Source organism: Lepidochelys kempii, chromosome 1 (assembly GCF_965140265.1).
Source record: "Lepidochelys kempii isolate rLepKem1 chromosome 1, rLepKem1.hap2, whole genome shotgun sequence".
NCBI classification, from domain to species: Eukaryota; Metazoa; Chordata; order Testudines; family Cheloniidae; genus Lepidochelys; species Lepidochelys kempii.
In genome coordinates this window covers 221975260-221995179 of record NC_133256.1, presented here as the reverse complement: position 1 = coordinate 221995179, position 19920 = coordinate 221975260, and the positions used below count along the sequence as shown (strand labels likewise).

Genomic DNA, 19920 nt, shown 5'->3' with positions numbered 1-19920 from the left:
CCCAGAGATACAAGTGTGAAGCTGGACTTTCCATGTAATGGTTTCTGCTGGCTGCCAAGGTCAGGGTGAGGCTGGACACCAGAGCTGACAGCAGGGAGTGTCTCTCTCCTGTGCTCTCAGTGACCCCCACTACTGGCACCGAGGCAGTGTAATGGAGGAAGCTGTCTCATTCAAATGCAGAAGGGACAAAGGCTGGACCAGGGGGAAGGGAGAGGATTAGACTGGGACAAATTGCCTGATGAGGCTGGGAGGAGCCAGAGTGCGAGAGGGAGGCTGGGATTGGGATCCATTAGGGAAATGGGGACTGGCTGGCAAGAAGCCAGAGACTGGGAACCAGTGGGAGTGTGTCTGTGTGTGGGGAAGATACATATCTGACAAGGAGCTGGGGTGCAGGGGAGAGGACCGACACTGGCTGGGCAAAGAGACTGAGACAAGGAGGGAGGTCTGAAGGCGTTTGCTGTGCATAGAAGTGTCCATGAAACAATTCCTCTTATGCAAGTTGCCCCAGCAGCAGCTCTAGTAACTGTCAGGTCAGTCCTGGTCAGGGAGAATATGTCATGATGTCACAAAGCGAGTGAGGCTTCATTAAGACTTTGCTTAAAACAGGAACATTTTAACAGATGCCCGGCCAATGCATGGCGACTTGTATATTGTTTGTAACTTTATTCAACCAGTGGCCATCCAGTTGTGAAGATCTGCCGTTATTTTCTGTTATCTGCATATGTGTAAAAATAACACAAGATTTTTTTTTCAGAATAGGAGAAATGGGAGGTGTCTTTTGAGGAGCTGGGTGGTTTCCTTGGTTTGCAGTCTCACAGAACTAGAAAAATAGTTTACTCTATTCTCTGTTCTATTCAATATAATTTTTATATCACACTCGTCACTGTAGTATCTGAGCATCTTCCAAGAGCACATCAAGCCATGTTGCACATCTGTCACGTTATTTGTTCTCTCATCCTCTCTCCAGCTGGAGGAGCCTATGCAGTGGAGTGTCCTGTTTTGGTAGGGTGTCTTTTTTTTAATTATTATCATTTTTAATATAAACATACCTGTTGCTATGTGTGTGTTATGTTTATGCTCAAACAGCCATTTTGGATGGAGATCAAACACAGAGACATTCAGCCCCCCCAGTTTTGAATGTTTTTGACACCTATGAGCAAGTGGACATGGTGGTTTGATTGGAACTGTTTGCCAACCTTGGCTATAGCAGTCATATAGGAGCTGTAATACAGGGAAACGACCCCCCACCCTCTCCTTAAGTAAACAATTTGAAGTAACCCAATAAATTCTATTTGACCTTGTAAGCCCCCTCTCTATTAGACAACTAACATTCCTTGGTCCCTTTATGTGGTTACTTTACCACGAACGGAAGCACAGGCAGTATCCTCGGGACGCAAATCCCTGTTTTTCACTTTGAAAATCATTTTTTTTCAGCTGTAGGGCATCCCAGATTTCACTGCAGAACATCTTGAGACTATTCCAAAAGAGCAACTATAGCAAACTAACTGCTACACGCTGTCAGGGAATGGCAAGCTCTTGGAGGTTAGTGAAACAACAACAATTTATAACTCTAACAACATTTAATCATGGATCTCATTTTTTCCTGTACAAGGAGCAGCCCGCTGTTCTAATTTATCCCCTTCCCAGCCTCCCTGGTTCCACTCCACACTGGTAAATATACACAGAAATCGTCATGGTAGCTCAAAGACTATTGGGCTAATGAAAAGGAGGACTTGTGGCACCTTAGAGACTAACCCATTTATTTGAGCATGAGCTTTCGTGAGCTACAGCTCTCTTCATCGGATGCTCACAAAAGCTTATGCTCAAATAAGTGGGTTAGTCTCTAAGGTGCCACAAGTCCTCCTTTTCTTTTTGCGAATACAGACTAACACGGCTGCTACTCTGAAACTTGGGCTAATGAGTCTGACACAAACTTTTGTAGAGCAAAGAACTTGCAATAATAGCCATCAGCTTGCTGTTGCCCTCTCTCTTTGGTTCTTTGTCCTTAATCCCCACATCCACCACAGGAATCTCTCTCTTTGTAGTGTAGATGGATCAGTCATTGGGCTGCTAATCTAGATTGGCCCAACCCTGCAAGGTGCTGGATATCTCCTGCTATATGCTGAGTAATCTGATCTGCTAGTAAAATCAATGGGAGCTGACGTTGGCACGTCACTTCTTAAACACCACTGGCTTTATTCTGTGTCCTCAGGTTGTTCAGCCACTTAGCTGATTTGAAACAGAGCACTGGAACAAAATATGTTCTAAGTGATTTTTAACTAAAAGCTAATGTGAAAATGTTGGAGCTTGAACCAATGTAAACATATTAAATGTAAGACCATTTTCAAATGTAGTAAAGAAAAAAATCACACAGTGTTCCTTCTCCTGAAATTCCTAAAGGATACATTTCTCCTTCTGAGTCATGATTTCATAAGATTATATTTTATTAAACATTCTTTACAAATTTTAAAATATTGCTATTTTACATGCACAGAGGAAAATCAGTTGAACAGTTGTTCATAGGCATCCATTTAAAATCAACCACAAAAGAGGAACACTTTATTATGATGTCAGTTATTAATGTACTTGATATGTATATCTAAAGTGCATTATGTTACAATATATATATATGTATAGAAAGTCAGCAGCACCAAGATACTTTCACAAAATAAATACACCATTCAACAAAATAAATTATGGTAAATGTGACAATAATAATTGGCTTAGCCTTAGCAAAAAAAAAAAAAAAAAAGAAAAAAGGAAAAAAAAATTCACAATAGCCAAATGTGCAGTTTCAGAGAGCAATGGGGAGGAGGAGGTTTTATTTCGATGCATTTACAATATTTACAGATAATAAATATTTCTAATACTTTCCATATGTTCACTATTACAGAATACTGCAATACGTTTTCCAAAGATCTCAACTGAAAATTCAACGCCTCCTGCAAAGAAAGAGGGGGGTGGGGGACACAAAAGGGGAAAAAAATTAAATTTCCCTGAAAATAAATGGACACAAGATTAATGTAACAGTTCCACAAGTAATATAGGGTGTGCCTTGCTATTAAATAGCCCCTCTAGGAAGAGCTGATTAATAACACTGAGCTATTAGGAGTCTTCTTTTAAGTCTCTACAGTTCTTTTAATGCAATGAAAATAGCGATGCAAGGGATGGCACACTGCTTTCACACAGCTGAGTCTGTATCATCTGCAGCCCTCTACTCACAGAAGTAGGAAGAGGGTTCTGCTTCATTTAGGCCCTGATTCAGCAAGGTACTTAAGCACATGCATAAATACCACTCAAGGCTACTTATGAGCTGAAAGTTAGGCATAGTTTTAAGTAGCTTGCTGAATTGGGGCCATAAAGCTCAGTTCAGAGAACAGATTTAAAAAACCCATATAAAACCAGCTGGAAAAATGAGCATTAAGGGCAAGGCTGAAAAGAACAATCAAGCCCATCTAGTAGCTAATGTGCCCATTATATTGCTTGAGCTATGTTTCCTGTGCTGCCTTTGTGATACCATGTTTACTGTTGTCAGATACGTTCTACTGTTGTCATTTGGTCTGTCTTTACCGCTGATGGTGGACTATAAGCAACCATTGGATAAGGAATTATTTAATTGTGAAGTATGTATTTATAGAACATGAATTTTACTGTAGAACAATGTGTTCAGGTCCTGATTCTGAAGAGACACTAGCTCCATTCACAGCACAAATTAATTAAATGGTTGTTGAATTAAAGCTTTGGGAAAACTGAAATTGCATCTTTGTGAGTCCAGGAGGAGTCTAAAGGCCTGCCCCCTGAAAATATTGAGCATTTCCTGTGAGTCTCTGAGCACCTTCAGCTTGTACCAAATTCAGTGGGAATTGGAGGCCTTCAGCACCTTGCAGGATCAAGCCTTAAGGTTGGGAATTGCTCTTCTGAACTTAATAGGTGCCACTGACAGACTGGTTTTAATTCTGTAATGCTCCCCGTCCACCGTGAATTCAAGAGGCTATAAGCAGTATCCCCTGCCACCCATTCTGTATCTTATTTATATTTTGTTTTGTATTTTCCAATATTGATATTTTTCTGACAGTGAAACTTCTGGGTTTTTCCTCTCTCACTGTGTGCAGTCCATTTCTGTAATTGTATGTTGGTTCCCTAGGAAACAACTATAGGATGGAATTTGATTGGCTGTGTTGTCAGACTGATTGCCAAAGTTGTGGGTAGAGTTTCACATGGCAGACTTGTGTGGGTGTGAGACACACAAAAAAAGAGGAAATTCTTGACAATTTAAGGGGGTTTTATGTGCTTAATGAAAGCAAGACTATACCTAATTTTAGGGAGGTTACACTTTTGAAAGGTTTCTTAGGAAATTAAGTACCAATAATTTAATTTAATTGGAATGGGAATATAGTTCAAATAAATTGGTTAGTCTCTAAGGTGCCACAAGTACTCCTTTTCTTTTTGCGGATACAGGCTAACATGGCTGCTACTCTGAAACCTACTATAGATGTGTACTTTTAAAATGGATTATGCTTTGGTTCTGGATTTAGCTTTTAGCCTTGAATTTAGAGTTCAAGGTGAACCACGATTTAGGTTTGGGTTTCATGGTACCAAAATCTTATAACTGCTCTCTGTGGTTTCTAAGCTCAAATGTCATAAATATTGCAAAATCAACTAATTTTGCAAGACCTTTCTCATATTGGGCCACGTTCCTACCGGAACTAGAAAGCAGGTCTCTTTCAGTTTTTGTTTGGACTTGGACTCAAAATTGTGGGGTCAGGACTGCTAGGGAGAATTCGCGAGTTCAGCCAAACTGCAGTCATGCCTTCTGTCCCCACCAGCAGGGAGAGTTGTGGTATATGAGCCCTCGAATCAGCTCTGTGCAACTGGAGGATTACACATATACAGGGGTGATTGTCCCTGAGCCAGCTAAACTGAGTTTACAGATGTGTTATGTCGTCACTGCAGTGCAAAGTGACTCTGGTGCCCTGGAGGCTCTGGCACTCCTATCTAAAATCTGTAGGGAGAGGCAGGGGTTGGATTTGAGATGCCAATTCAGACACAGGGCTTGCATATGTTTGTAAAGAATGACTTGTGTTATTAAGTAAAAATGATGATGAATTATGTCATTTCCTGAATTAAAAATAATTAAACAAAAGGTTTCAGATTTCAAGTTGACAGCTGTTTTGATTTAAGGTGTAGAAATGATCGCATCTGCCAGCTCACTTGGATAATTACAGATAAAGAGCATGTACTCGATTCTCAGAAACCAGAACTGCTGTGGGCTTTGTAAGGGAGGAATTGCAAACTCCTGTTTTATAACTTTCTTTTTTTTAAAAAAAAGTTAGCTTTTATAATTAAGTATTGCAAGTATACAATCCCTTCAAGACTCTATTCCCCTACTGGACTAACATTGCAAGAAGGGTAATAATGCCAAGAGGCTAAGGCCAAAACTGTAATGTACTGTAAAGTTGAGCTTCCTTTAGGCATATGAGGACATTCGGAATTTAAAACTTAAACCGATCAAATCTATAGAATAGTCTTTTGTATTTCATTTACAGATCCCATCAGAGATAAGAGTAGTATTAAAATAAAATCCAACAATCAAATGCTTTGGGAGTTTTAGCCCCATTACTTTAGTTTCTGTATAAGTGCACATTTGAAGGTAGGCTTTGTTTTTCAGATATCCTAGCTCTATAACATTTATTGCAACTTCTGTATGTATCAAACATCTGATTACATATGCCCTGGAACAGGCCTTTAAAGGTATTTCTGTACTGCAGCAGGAAGGGGCGATTCCCAGTATGGGCAGGTAGACTCAGGCTAGCTCAGCTTGAGCTAGTATGCTAAAAATAGTACTGTGGACTTGGCAGCACTGGCAGAGACTCAGACTAGCTATCCAAGCTTGGATAGGGGTTTCGGCAGGCTTTGTCTCCAGCAGCTAGCCTTAGCGGCTGCTACTGCTATTTTTAGCACGCTAGCTCAAACAGAGCTAGTGCAAGTCTGTCTGCCCTCCCTGGGAATCACACCTCTTATCTGCAGCGTAGCCATACTCTCAGTAACAATCAAAAGCAGCGCCAGTTACACCACTTCTTCTTATTAAAGTTCTGTTAACTACTGACTTGTCATTAAGTCTAAGGCCCAATCCCAAATTTCTTACTCTGGCCTAGATAAGGCTTGGTGCTGAATGCCAGGAACTCCCCTGACCTCGATTGGCAGTTGAGGACATGAGGCACCTATCAGGACTGGTCCCATAAAGATTGAATTAAGGTGCAGCATTTTAATAAAACCCATGGTTCATGGCATCTCTCTTCAAATAATTTACTGTGAAGCAAATTGCACTTTTGTGTCCATTGAGCCAAAAGTGAAGGGGAAGAGGTGAAGGGAGAAGAGTGTTATGTGTTTTCTTTTTAAATTCTTTTTGGAATTGAATGTTTCTGTTTGCCTTCTGTACACAAAGCTGTTCAAGCTCAAATCCAGACATGAGATGTGTGCAAGCGGGCTAGCGGCTCAGGACACTTAGTAGAGAGACTCCAACTCACCATTGCCCTTAAAAACCTTCATTGTCATACATGAGGAAAACACATCTCTCTCCAAGGGTAATGCTCAACATTTTTCAGCAGCAACGTAATTGTTTCACAAGCTGGCAGAAAGATGGAGCTGAATTAAAAAGTCCTAATGGCAGGGAAAATTTTATGGCAAAAGGCTGGTCTGCACTGTTTGCAGATATTACTAAAAGAGAAACTTTCCGTGTTCTCCCCTAAGGTTAAACAGTAAAATGAAAAACTGTAAAGTAAGGGTAGGAAAGCTGCCAAGGATCAAGGGGAAAAAAAGAAAACCTCTCCATTTTATAGATGCAGAGCTTTAAGCAGAGTTCAAAGCTTCAGTCTGCTGAGGACCAAATGTGAGACAAAGATCTGAAACACGGATACCAAAGTAAAAGCAGCGCAGGAAATTGTAATAGATGTGAGGGTCATTTCTTTGGCGTAAATAACACTTTCTGTAACCTCAGTTTCACAAATCTCTGTGATAAGTAATTTACCATAATTATTCCTGACAGAGTTGTCCAGAGTCTAGAGCAGGGTATTGGGAGTCATGAGACCCGAGTTCTAGTCCCTACCCTGCTGGTGAATCACTGTGTGGGTCATGGGCAAGTTGCTTAACTTCTGTACCTCCGTTTCCCCAGCTGTAAAATGGGAATAACACTTACCTTTGTAAAGTGCTTTGTGGTTGCACAACATTTTGAAATGTCCTAAAAATTTTTATTATTATTATTATAATAATAAAATTCCAGATTTGTGTGAGGCAGAGGTAAAATCTAACAATTCCAATAAATAAACAAAATAAATGGTGTGTCTCCTTGATAAGGATAAAGCATGATTACCTTAAATTGTGATCATGTGTAGTACCAGAGATGTCCAAGAGGGGGACCCCTTCATTTCCATTCTCAGATTCTCTAGAATTTGGCCATGCTGAGCGGGTTCGCCTCTTTTTCTTTTCTTGTTCCTTGCGTTTTCCAGGCTTTGGTTTCTTCTTCTTTCCCGATGTCTTCAGGGGCTGCTCTTTGTATGTCTGAGCTTTGTTTGTCTCCTGAGTTAGGTATTTACCCTCATCTTCACTGCCACATCGGACAGGGTAGTTCTTTGTGTTAGTCGGAGGCTTAGGGTTTGGAGAAACTTCTGAAGTAGTCCGGATCTCTGCTGTGTTAACACCTTCAATGAGATTTTGAAGGAAGATCCTCCTTCGTAGATCTTGGATAGACTTCCCTTTGTCATGCAGTAGCTGATGCTCTGATACAGCTCTTTTGCTAAAAGAAAAAGAGAGCAGGGAGAAAAAGATATTTTATAATTTCATTATCAGCCAAAACTTGGCAAAACTCATCTCTCCTCTGGCAGCTGTCGCTACAGTGAGCAGTGAACCAACTTTCCAGCTCTTAGTGTACCCTGCAAACTCAGTGGTGGAGCAATTTCTTGTCAGAATAGCTGTTCCCTGCAGAGAGGGAAAGAACCTAAGCCAGTAATAATTCTCTGTGGACCCATCACACACCACTGGACTTGTGGGTGGATTAGTCAATGCTCTGTTCTGGGAAAGCATTTCTTAATGGTACAAGGCATTCTATCTAGGCACTAAGACAAGAAAGGCAGTTGCCAAAGTTAGGGAAAGAAGGGAACCAGATAATGGAGCACTGCAGTCACATAAGAAAGGGAATATTAAACACCTGCAGGGAAACCTGAACCTCTTTCTATGCAACATCATTTTAGTAACTTTCTTCTGCCCCATCATATACTTTAAAAAAAATATGCACCTTACTTTTAAGTTTCAATTAGTGTAACTGCTAGTATTTTTTTTATGCCAAAATTTTCAAACTTGAGTGCCTAAAATGTGAGCAACCTACAACCATATTTAGACACCGAAACAAGCAGCTTGACATTCAGAAATTGTGAGCACCTAGCAGCTCCCATTGACTTCAGCCAATATTAAATCTGGATTTAAGTGGATTTAGGAACCCGAGTTTGAAAATTTTGACCTGAATTTCTGGTGTTCTCTATTTTCTCTTGTGCACTGTGCCAGTCCATTTCTGTGGTTCCCCTCACCCTTTTCTCTGCATCTCTGTTCCTTATGATTCTTCCTTGACATTCTTCCAAAGTTCCTATATTTGTCCTTTTTATTGCTCATTGCAACTCTGACATTTTGGTTCATTGGAACTCTTAAACTGTATCTGTTTTTGAGGAGTTGGAAGATGATTTAACTGGAAGCCTTGCCAATGGTTCATACTTGGCTAACAAGGTATGGTCATCAGAAACCTTTGAGAAAGGATGGTCCAAGATCTGTCTGGCCAATGAATAACCATGAGAAAATACACATTTTTTCCTTAATGCAGGGTGGATGCACACCTGCACTGTGAACCATGAAAGCATATGAGGTGGAATTATAGTTATGTTCCCACGACTGCTAAAACCTATAGTCCTTCGAGCTTGCTTTATCTCAGTGTGCTGAGACAGGCTATGCATCCTCTTTTATTGTATCAGGGTGCCTACCCGTGATTGGACTGATGCTAACCAAAGAAAATGAATTAATTGCCTTGCCTGTTGCACAGTAATTTTGTCTGTAGCTAATGCAGTTTCTGAATATGGATGAGCAGGGAGAAGACCGATAACTGTCTGAGAGACTATTCACCCCAACTATCCTACTATACTGTGGAGTTTCAAAATGTGGTGTGGTATAACTATACACCAAATGCTTGAGCGAGGTCTGTAATTTGTTACCCTCAGTCCCTTCTGAGCTGGCTGCCATATGTTGTGGACTTCCAACGTAGTCAATGCTAGAGCTCTTTGGAAGTTAGCAGCTTCATGTAGCATAAGTTTATGAGAGCATCTCCTTTGCTTTTTATCCATATAGATCTGCACACACGGAGTTTTTGGTTCAAATGATCCCAAGTCTCAAAGTGAAATTCAGATCAAAATTCCAACTTGTCCCTAGCTCCACAATAACACTATGAATTGATCATGATTTTGCTGCAAAGCTATATATTGGGTATATTTGCTCAACACTGCGCGTAGATTTGCTCAAAAGAGTTGAGTAAATCTTTTGCTAAATGTTCTCTGAGTTTCAAGAAACCTGTAGGCAGGTGAATGTCAGGGAATTTGTGATTTTTGTGCATCATGCTCTTCTATTGAACACCTCTAAGCAAAAATAACATGGCCTGATACTGAGCTGGTGTAAAGGGGCACAGCTTAATTCACTTCTATGGAGCTGCAATCATTTACACTGGCTCAGGATCTGGCCTATCCGAAAAGATATGTAATCATCCATTCTGCCAAACTCTTCCTGTGATGCTACTCCAATCCCTCTAATGGCCTATATCACACAGTCACTCTGATGCTCTGTCTTGTACACCTTACTTCATAGCAATAACCAGCAAAGGTTGGCTATTAACTACCTCCTTGCTTAGCTCAACCTGACTTGCAAATGTCAAATGTTAAAACCAGCACCTTGCACTCATCTGACTGTGGCAAACTTCTGTCATGTTTCTCAATCTGTCCACTGTGACTCACATTACTTTCCTAACTAAAGAACTATATTTTCCCAGGATGCTTTCATGGGAAATGTAGTTATCATTCCACTCTCCTAGTTTATAAAAAACATACAAAATCTTAGTGCTTTACTGAGTTTAAAATAGTATGCCTCATGTGAAAAGCTTTCCTACTGTCTCTTATAAACTACCAGGGATAATTGCTTTTATTACAGAGAACACAAAGCTGCCTTAATCCTCTACTGTATATTTAGTCAATTTACTCACTGTTACAAAATCTTGCATCTTAAAATCTTGTTATTAAGGACTCTTGATTGAAAAGCAATTTCATTTTACATAGATAGTCTAAACCTAGAGTACACACAATACAATCAAACATCATTACAAGACCCACTTCTTATATTAGTGTAGATTTCCATTACAATCCATGAATTGACGTGAGAATGGATGCAGTGCCCGGAAGGGGCAGGTTTCAGTTTAAATGTCTGTCTGATATTTAGCATGCAAACCTGGCCCCAAACAACATTCTGCTGTTCCACGTGACTGTATAATATTACATAGAGTTATATTTCACATGACTTTTATTACCCAGCCAGACTTGAAGATTACATTTTGTCTCCCAGTTTCCTTTGGGAAATTTATGTTTCACAATATACAAAGTGAAAAATATGTGGTAAATATAAATCTCCTCCCCCCATTACTAACCCCAAGCTAGCCACTCAAGTAACTCCTTTGTTTGTAAACCCAAGGAAAACAACTTGCTGAAGAAGGTTCATGTATGAGAAGTGTCCCATAACACAGGTATCAGCAATGTGATGAAAAGTCCCCATCTTTCCCCTCCCCTCTCCTCCTCATTCACAGTAAGGAAAGTGGTGGACTCTTCAATATGTGTATTCAGTTACTGGGATTAGTTATATATGACAAATAATAATATTTACAAGAAAAATGCTGTAGTATTAGCAAACAACAGTTAGGAAATATTAGGATGTTAGGGTTAGGATGACCCACTAGAGGTCCCTTCCATCCTTCTATGAAATATGCTTCTCACTGAAAGGAAAACAGTCTGACCCCAAACCAAATGCAGTAAATGTTAAGCTAACATGTGGGTAAGCACTTCTGAGAGAAAGATGTAGACCATGGTTTCTGTTTGCCCAAAGTGCCCAGACAAATTATTGTATACAAGAATGTTCTATATACACGTGTAGCTAACTAGTCTTATGTCTCATTATGGAAAAAAGTACTTAGGCTGAAATACTAGGAAGCCAGGACTTGTGAACATTCTGATTTCTAAAATGTTACTTTTGGGTGACTATTCCCGGCCCCCTCCCCCCAGTTCATTCTTCTTAGAAAGTTTTGTTCACTTCTTTTAAACTTGTGTCAGTAGCAAAAAGTTAACTTTCTGTCTCAATTTTTTTAAATTAAATAATTAATTATTGAATCATTGTCATACTTTGTTCATTTGCGGCCTGATCCAAAGCTCATCTAAATCAGTGGAAAGATTTCAATTGGCTCTGGATCTAGCCCTTAGGGAGGTATCCTGCAAAGGGCTGAGTGCCTTCCGCTCTCGTTAACTCCACTGGGAGTTGAGGGTGCTCAGCCCGTCTCACAAGTGGGTGCACAGTTTATGCTAAAGGAAAAATATTTGAAACAAACTTGGAGATGTGGTGATGCAATGTCTAGGCATGCTGATAAAAATATCTAATTTCTCTTTGAGTCATTGCTTGTTTTCCAGAAACTTCTTTAACAGCTAAAACATTTAATGGGCCCTGCAATCTGTACTCAGGAAAACTTCCCATTGGTTTCAATGGGAGGTTTGCCTGCATAAGGACTGCAGAATGGGGCCTATGATTTAGTTCTGTTTGGCTATAATAATGTGTCTAATTTAATCTACTACTGATTTAAGCCTTCCCTGGAAAACTACGTCTATACTTGAGGCGAGTTATTAACCATTAGCTCTAGGAATGGTTTGTGGTGATATTAAAACAGGGTGTATGTTTGCATGTGGTGTTAGTGTTTGTGCTGTACCCACAAACAAAACTACATGAATGCCACTGACTGACAGCTAAATGGTTTCTTCAGTGCGTTTTACATGCTATACAAAAAGGGAATCAAGAAAAGCTTTTTGACAATTTAGCACCTATTTTGTCATCCCATGATTTGGAGGGTGGAGGAAAACAGGAGGGGATGTATTTAAGCTTGACATATATAAGTACTGGACTTAAAAAGATAACAGGTATGTCTTATCAAATCTTAATTTAAGCAAAAGTTGGCTCAGTTCCAGTTCAAAGATTCTTAGCCAAGGAAATAGAGTATTTAGTTGTGCTTTATTTTTTATGTACATGAATCCACACATGGATTCTCTGCACAGCTGAAGAGAATAAGATGGTTTCAAAACAAAAAATAGTTCCAGGGTAGTTTGCAGCAGTGCGAACTAGCAAATGTTAATAGGGAGAAATACACTGTAGCTTTATCATCAGTACAATGAATGCAATTTGCCCTAGGAGGTTTTGGTGCCAAAGTTCAGACAAGTCTCAAGTCATTTCACTTAGGGGGATTTATTTGCTTTTCAAATGATAATAGAGGAAATGATATATGGAACACTTGTCCTGAAATACATACATGAGCAGTTATAAGGAAACTCTTCTGAAGTTGATTAAATGTACAGTATGTGATGCTTTCCTCTAAACATTCTTGACAGGGTTTTCTAATTCTCTCTCTTTCTCTCCAGTCTGACTCTTGCTTCTGAAGGGGATAGAAACGTCAAGTCTTGTCAGCTGCCTTTTAAGCCAGTGTACAGCTTGAAGTGTTCCCTCCCTAAAATATCTGGTACCGATCAGTCGCCTAAATGTCTACAGAGAGTAAGTAACATAGCTACATGTGTAGGCTATTGATCTAGATCACTTCTGTGGTTTCTTTTCTGGACTTAGCTTACAATACAGTGATATCTATGTTCATGATTACTGGAGGAATAAGAGGGTCATTTCCTGAGCAAAATATCTGAAATCAGGTTATCATCTAGCTACAAAATGCTTCTGTCTCCAAGTCAGTTATTTGACTCCAACTGATGAAATTATTGCAAAGTGGCACAAGTCCAAAGGAAATATTTCGATATTTAAATTGTACTATCTTCCGCAGCTATCTTCCATATCTTTTTAGTGAGCTACCAATACCTGTACTGGATGTACAGGCATATGTACAGGCATATTGTCATTCCAGTATATAATCTACACTTATTCGCTACGGTATGGTTCCAAACCTCTCTCATTTGTCTGTCATGGTGTGTGAATAGATGTCGATCTACATCCAACCACCCTATGTTTTGCTGTCTTATATACACTTCGGCTCCTCAGGTTAAAGCACACATTCTTACCTGATTGTCTTATACAGTCAGGGAGAATTGAAAAGTGCTGTCAATCCCTTGTGATTCATTAAAGTGGGTGGGCATATAAACTGTTCTTTCTCTATTGCTTAACCAAAGCTACCTGGTGCAGGTACTTCTGAAGCCGCTCCGGTGAAGAACTCCGGCAGGTAACAGAGGTTTCTGCTTAGATTTCTCACCCCCCCACCCCCAGTGATCAGAGTCAGAAAGAAACTTACAGTCTGCGGCTTGTCCCTTCCACTGATCTCCCATAACAGGGGACAGAATAACTCAGCAGGAAGACTGCGAAACTCCAATGCTGGAACAGTTTCGTGAACATGGTATCCCCTCGGTCTTGGAACCTGCAACGAAAGGAAAATGAGTCCAGTGGTACATACTCCGGCTTCTTTCTAAAATAGCAGCTGCGGCGGACTACACAACCTCCTCCGAAGTTGCAAAAGAAAAACAAACTTTCTTGACTCTCGGCAGCTCTCACTTCTTAGAGATCAGCTGCTCCCAACTTTGTGAGCGCGCTCTCTCGCCCTCTCTCCAAAAATAATCACAGGCAATTCCTCTCTTAAATACTAATAAAAATGAACTGGTTTGTATATGGATCGGGCGAAGGAGTGTGTTTACATGTCTCCCATAGAGATCTTTAATTAATCTGGCAAGCTGCTATCTTAGGGGTTTGTGTTACAGGGCAAACCCTCTTTTCAGCAAGGGGGGAAAAAGTTCCTCAGCTTATTCCCCCCCCCCAAACCAAGAGTATTTTCTTCTCTGTACAGATGGGGAGAGCGAGAGACAGACAGACTTGTATATACATCCAGCCATTATACCTCTTCTTCTAAAGCCAGGTTCAGGTCTTGCCGCTTCCGGGACGTTTGGGTCCACACTGAGGAAAGGAACCTGAACTCAGGCAAAGCGTGTGTCGACTATCCGGAAAGCCCGAGAGGTCTAATAGGAGCAGAAGCAGCAGGGAAGGCTTAGGGGCTGGAAAGCATGCTTGGCTGTGCAGGTTGGAGCAGAGCTGGGGCTTGGAATGTTCACACGCTCCGGAGGCAGCCGCTGGGAAACCTGCTGGAGGAGTCAGTGGCTGCAAAGAGATGGCGCCCTAGGAACATGTGCAGAGGGCGCCCAGCACTGGATACCAACAGCCAGAGAGAGAGAGAGAGAGAGAGAGAGAGAGAGAGAGATTTCACCCCCCCCCCCGGGATCGGGATCAAGAGAAGCAAACACCCGACCATAAAACGCACATGCCAACCCAGAGCAGTCACATCCCCCGAAAGCAGGGTTGGTTTCTCTCCCTTTCCCCCCACTGGGCCAGCAGCGTGTCTTCCCTCCCGCAGCACGCTGCAAAGGAGGTGACTCTCCCAGGGGGACACTTCCAGATCCAAACCAGCCGCCTCGCTTGAGATTAACGGTGCCTTGCCTTTCACATCACCTACCGTCCTTTACTGCCGTCCACCTATTCCCTGGAGGGCTGGTTCCTACCGATTGTAAGTGTACGCTAGCCCGGGGGCCACACACACTCTGTGGACACGGAAGCTGCTGGCCAGGAAAAAATAATACTCGCGGAGCGTTTCTCCCCCTCCTTTTTCAGCGAATGGCCCAACTTGGGTGTCGAAGGTAGCTGTGTCACTGTGCCTTGAAGTGAGAGGCTGAAAGCACCGCGGTGCGCCCTTCATTTGCGAGACACGGCTTGGGTTCGGAGCAGTAGTTCTTGCTTTCCTTGCTCCTCAGCACAGCTGTGAACAGCTGGCGCCCGTCCAGAACCCCTCGTACATACTTTCTAACCCGTCGCCAGCTGACGGGTTTATACCCTTGGTGGCCTAGCTGTTCTTTCTTACCGCCAGGGAGTTCCAAACACTGGCTAGAAATAAATCACCTGGGAGAACCGCCTCACACGCTCCCACTTCAATCAGACATCATCACCCCAGCTGAGTGAACAACTGAATTTTCCATCACACGGAAACACTTATGTAAAACCAAAGGTAACACAATCCATCCCTTTCTACAGCCCAGTTGCGCAAGAAACTGCCCCGGGCTATTATGAAGTAATCGATACGACAGTGACTATATATAGAAAACTCTGTTTTTCTTAATGTTGTAAATAAAATAATTTTTATCTGGCACAGTTAGCTTCTGAGGATCTTTATAGCACCCCAGGATTGTCTCTCTCTGTCTTACTCCGCCTTTTAACATAGTGGGGGCGTTATGCTGTAGAAATAAACATTTGGGGTATATGATCCGAATTTAAGTAGCACCCTGATAGCGTAATGTTCTCAGATCCCCAAACCGCCGCAGCATGAAACTTTGTATACAGCATCCAACGACCTCCCCCTGCCCCCACCTCCTCTGATGGCTGCGATTTTGCATCACTTCTCAGGGTTTGTTTTTCAATGCTTCTTTAAACTTCTTCCTTGTTCAGTTTACCTTTTTACCAAAGCCCTCTGGTTTGGAGTTTAAGCATTTCCACAAACGCACAGAACGGGCAAGTTAAACCTGTTCGCATGGTACAAGAGATACCACCATCCCCTCCACTAGGAGTCGAGCCACAGAAGTGTCATTGGGTCGGTTCACTGATTTATTGTACATTCTTTCCAAGCTGCTTCACAAGTCTTAATGTAACACTTAGATATTTTTTAAAATATAAAAATATCTTTTCTATAGCAAGTTAAATTACAAATAGACCATTTTATACCTGAAGGTTGTTTTACATTAAAACCGATATTTGCTTCCATAATAAAACAGCTAAACTACTTAGCCAAGTTTCATAACACACCAGCAAATAAAACCGAAAATAAAAAGGGCTGAAATTGAAATCATGCTGGAAACATTAAATGGCTTATGCTGTAAATAAAGTCACTATACACTTGGTAGGCTATAAATTAAAATGTATAATAAAGGCTACTTTGATTTACATTGCCCTTTCCACTAATTAAACAATAATTGTGACCCACCCCCGCTCCCAAACACACATAAGTCTACTGCTGGTGTTAATGGCAAAACATCTATCACATATTTTTAGAATTTCCTCTCCCCCACAAATTATATATAAAAAAAAGTCCTCATACAGACTCAGGAAAAATAAATAGCCTTTATAAACTTGGAATACTGAAGTTTCCTCACAATTTATTACTTCACCTTTTCCTTGAGTTACAGTCTTCTGTGCCTTTCAGAGATCACCCTGGCCAAAAAAGAGGTTGATCTTCTTAGCAATCGCTTCCACAACTAGTTTCTATCTTTTTTTTTTTAAAGTGAAATAAATCAAAATGAAAATGACTTTAAAAAATCCAGCCCTAGGAACTTTTATTCTGCACCTAACATATTAAAGTAAAAAAGAAGGGTTTTAAAAGCAGGTGCTTCCTTCCCTTGTTGCTCTTGTTATTATCAAGGAACAGGAGCTTCTCCTCTTAATATATAGAGAGAGAGACCCTTTTCCCGGTACTGAAAAGAATAACTCGTGACATCATAGCCTACCTTCCCATTTACTGAGTAATCATCCCTGCTTCAATGGGGCTGGAAATACATGACTTAGATCCTAGGGCTCCTAAAGTTTTGTTACTGCTCAAAGAAGGGAGAAGTGCCAAGAAGGCTTGGTCTTTAGCAAGGCATAGGCAGGCACGCACTATGCACCTTTTAGCACATAGCAGAACTAGGAGTCGATGGTATCTGGCATGGTTCTGGCTGAGTTATGTGCCACCTACACGAATGCCTAGCCCGTGAGCAAATTCTAACCTCCCCCAGTATCGTCCCATCCCAACTTTCAGCCCTGTCTTGCAGCAGCGCTGAGAGGAAATTTTGTGAGTGTATATGTCTGGCTTCTGCCTCCTTCCTCTCTTAAAGTTATGCTGAGCGTCTGTTCCTGCCTTCTGTGAGAAGTCATCTATTAAAAAATCTATGATACTGAATGATTTTCGATCTCAGGAATGTTCTTTATCTCACTGGCATTTCGTGTTGAAATCCATCCCTTCCGAGAATGTGGCTTCGCAATATACTGTGGATGCACTTTTATGGCTTGCCTTAGGACAGCGGACCCAGGTTTATTCAGAACAATGACCACCCAGATCTAATGATATAGCATAGACCTAGGCAGGAATGAAAGAGGCTGTTATAAGCACCCCACTAAAGAAATGACCCCACCCGTGAAAATGACCAAAGGATAGCATCTGAGTAACCTTTGCCTGTGCTCCAGGAGGAAATGCCAGCGCAGGGGAGAGCACACCTTTACGTTTCATTTGTTTGACTCTTACCGGGGAAAAGGTGAGCTGCAGGTCTAAGCAGCAATTCAGTTTTTTCAGGCAACGAGGAGAGATAAAATGAGAATTTTAGGCAGAGCATTCAAGCCATCCTGAAAAAAAGCGTCTTTAGCTAACCAGCTAAAACCCCAGAGACAGTCAAAGCCTTTTTTGTGCACAAATCTTATCACATTTAATATATAGATATTTCTCCTTCCCATGTCAAAGACAAACGTTTGGAAAGGTGCTCTTGTATAATGCTGCTTGCCCATGTCTCGATTTTCCATGCACATAGACATAAATCAACTTTCCTAAGAAGAAGTTGCCCTGCGAGTATTGCGAAGAAAACTGGTATCCTGGAAGAAAATTAACTGTTGCAGTTTAGTCACTTAATTACTGAGGCGTGGAAAAGGTCCATAGCCTGGAAAAAGGTGGGTGAGGGAACCCACTTACTAGGGGACTGCCTCGTCTCTTCCTTTTCTTTTCTTTTTTTTAATGCATTTTGGGGGGATATAGAACCATCTCCCCAGCGTGGAGGGGGACAGTCGCTTTGAGTAAGTTTCCCCCCTAATAAAGCTCAGGAATGAACTTTCAATCAGACTCAAAGAACTTAAGAAAACAGGAGGGACAGGTTCAGTTAATATGATTTGAGTTATAATTATACCCCTGGAGAAAGAGAGGAAAGAAAAAGCGCTGATACCGGAGCGTTACAAGCTTAACAGCCTTCACCTTTTGGGTTTGAAGTTCAGCCCATTGCCTCTCATTTTATTCGCAGCTTTGTCAATTTTCCCTGCCAGGAATCTATAACCTCAGTTGCACTCATACAGGGCTTCAGCTTGGATGAGGGGGTTAAATCTTCCTATTCTTTCCCGGGTGGAAAAATATGTGAAGATCAGCAATATCTATTCATGCGGACAGTTTGACAGGCTTTGGGGGGGAATCGAGCGTTAGACCAAGGATTTGCTGGCTCCATTCCGCAAGAGAGAGAAATTCTCCAAGATTTACAAAAATATACACGTAATGTGTGTCAAAGTTTGTGGCTAAAGCTCTGTGGAATCAAAGTGTAAGGTCCTGGAGTGTTTTTAAAAATCGTGTTGTGACAGAATGGTATTTAGGGCAGCTTTCACACGCACCCGCTAGCAAACATGACTGACTGCAGATTGTAAGTAGTGTTTCTTTAGACATACTCGCTTTTGCAGGGAATACGTTCCTGTGTTGTTTACGAGGCAGAAAGTCTAATAGTGTGCTTAAAAACCCTGGCAATTCCTCACAGGAATTGGCTCCTCCCACTCCCCGTGCTAATAGGGTCTCAGATTAGAGACACACCTTAGCCAGTGTCTAATTTCATATATTCCTCTCCTGAGGTAAAGAGATCACTTGGGGGGAGGAGGGAGGACAAAAAACAAAACCCTCCTCCCTATCAGCAGGACTCAGACCTTTCCTTGCATCCTATTTGGGCACAACAACCCTATTATTAAACAATGAACAAACAGGACTGCCTCTCTCACTTTAAAATGCAGTGGAAGCTCCCACAGTTTAGCTATTGAAATAATGCACGGTTTATTTAGACAATGTGTATTTCATTTAGTGCATTCAAGCAAAAAAAAAAAAAAGTTGTGTGGAAATGAATTATGCTTTGCCAAATCTGCTGTCTGGTTCTTAGAGCCTAGCAGACACTGAAACGACTAATTTTTAAGTTTGAGGGCAAGGAGTCAGTTAGTATTAATTCATAAAGCCTGTTCTTACTATATATAGTTCCATGGCGAATGTAGTTGGCATTCTGTGTTGGTATAGCCTGTGGAATATGGCAAAACTCCAGAGGATAAAAAGCAAATCATATTGTGGCTCCGGTGGAGTTTGAGAATGCGTTGGACTGGCTGGTTAAAACCAGTGAGCTGTCCATGGTGGTTAAGGACTTCTTGATGTAAGTTTTCCTCTTGTCATAGCAAGTCACAGACCACCTGCCCATAGGTGCCTTTTCAGCTAATAACATCAGCATGGTGCCTCCCCACTGGTTTTGGATACAAAAGGCATTGAAAAGTGTGCACACAGGCCTTTTTAAAGGTATGTCTATAGCCTGTATTAATAGCTCTGTAATCCCATCTTTTGTAGCAGTGATGGACTTGGAGGTCTAATACGTCCTGTGCCCCTGCTTTCTGGTTAATTGCCTACAATGTATGATGTAACAAAGAAATTCAGTTTAGGTCCCTATTCTAACCAGACTTACAAACATACACACACACACACAATTGTCATGATAATTGGAGTGCTGGCAGCAGTTATATTTAGGTTATCTAAGCATTCCC

At 41.3% G+C, this 19920-nt stretch overlaps 1 protein-coding gene across 2 annotated transcripts in view; it reads right to left on the bottom strand.

Annotated features, from left to right (window-relative positions):
* Positions 1-2654: 2654 nt before the first annotated feature.
* Positions 2655-19920, bottom strand: part of PTHLH (parathyroid hormone like hormone) — a 154430-nt gene continuing 137164 nt past the window's right edge. Inside the window, exons 1-4 of one of the 2 annotated variants that reach the window (XM_073315361.1) lie at positions 14213-14292; positions 13616-13738; positions 7370-7792; positions 2655-2942 (exon numbers count right to left, since the gene is read on the bottom strand). In XM_073315361.1, the coding sequence (XP_073171462.1) occupies positions 2933-2942; positions 7370-7792; positions 13616-13716 (534 nt within the window). In that variant the 5' untranslated portion in view covers positions 13717-13738; positions 14213-14292 and the 3' untranslated portion in view covers positions 2655-2932. Of the gene's footprint in view, positions 2943-7369; positions 7793-13615; positions 13739-14212; positions 14293-19920 lie in introns of those variants that run through there. The other variant, XM_073315351.1, reaches the window with a different exon arrangement.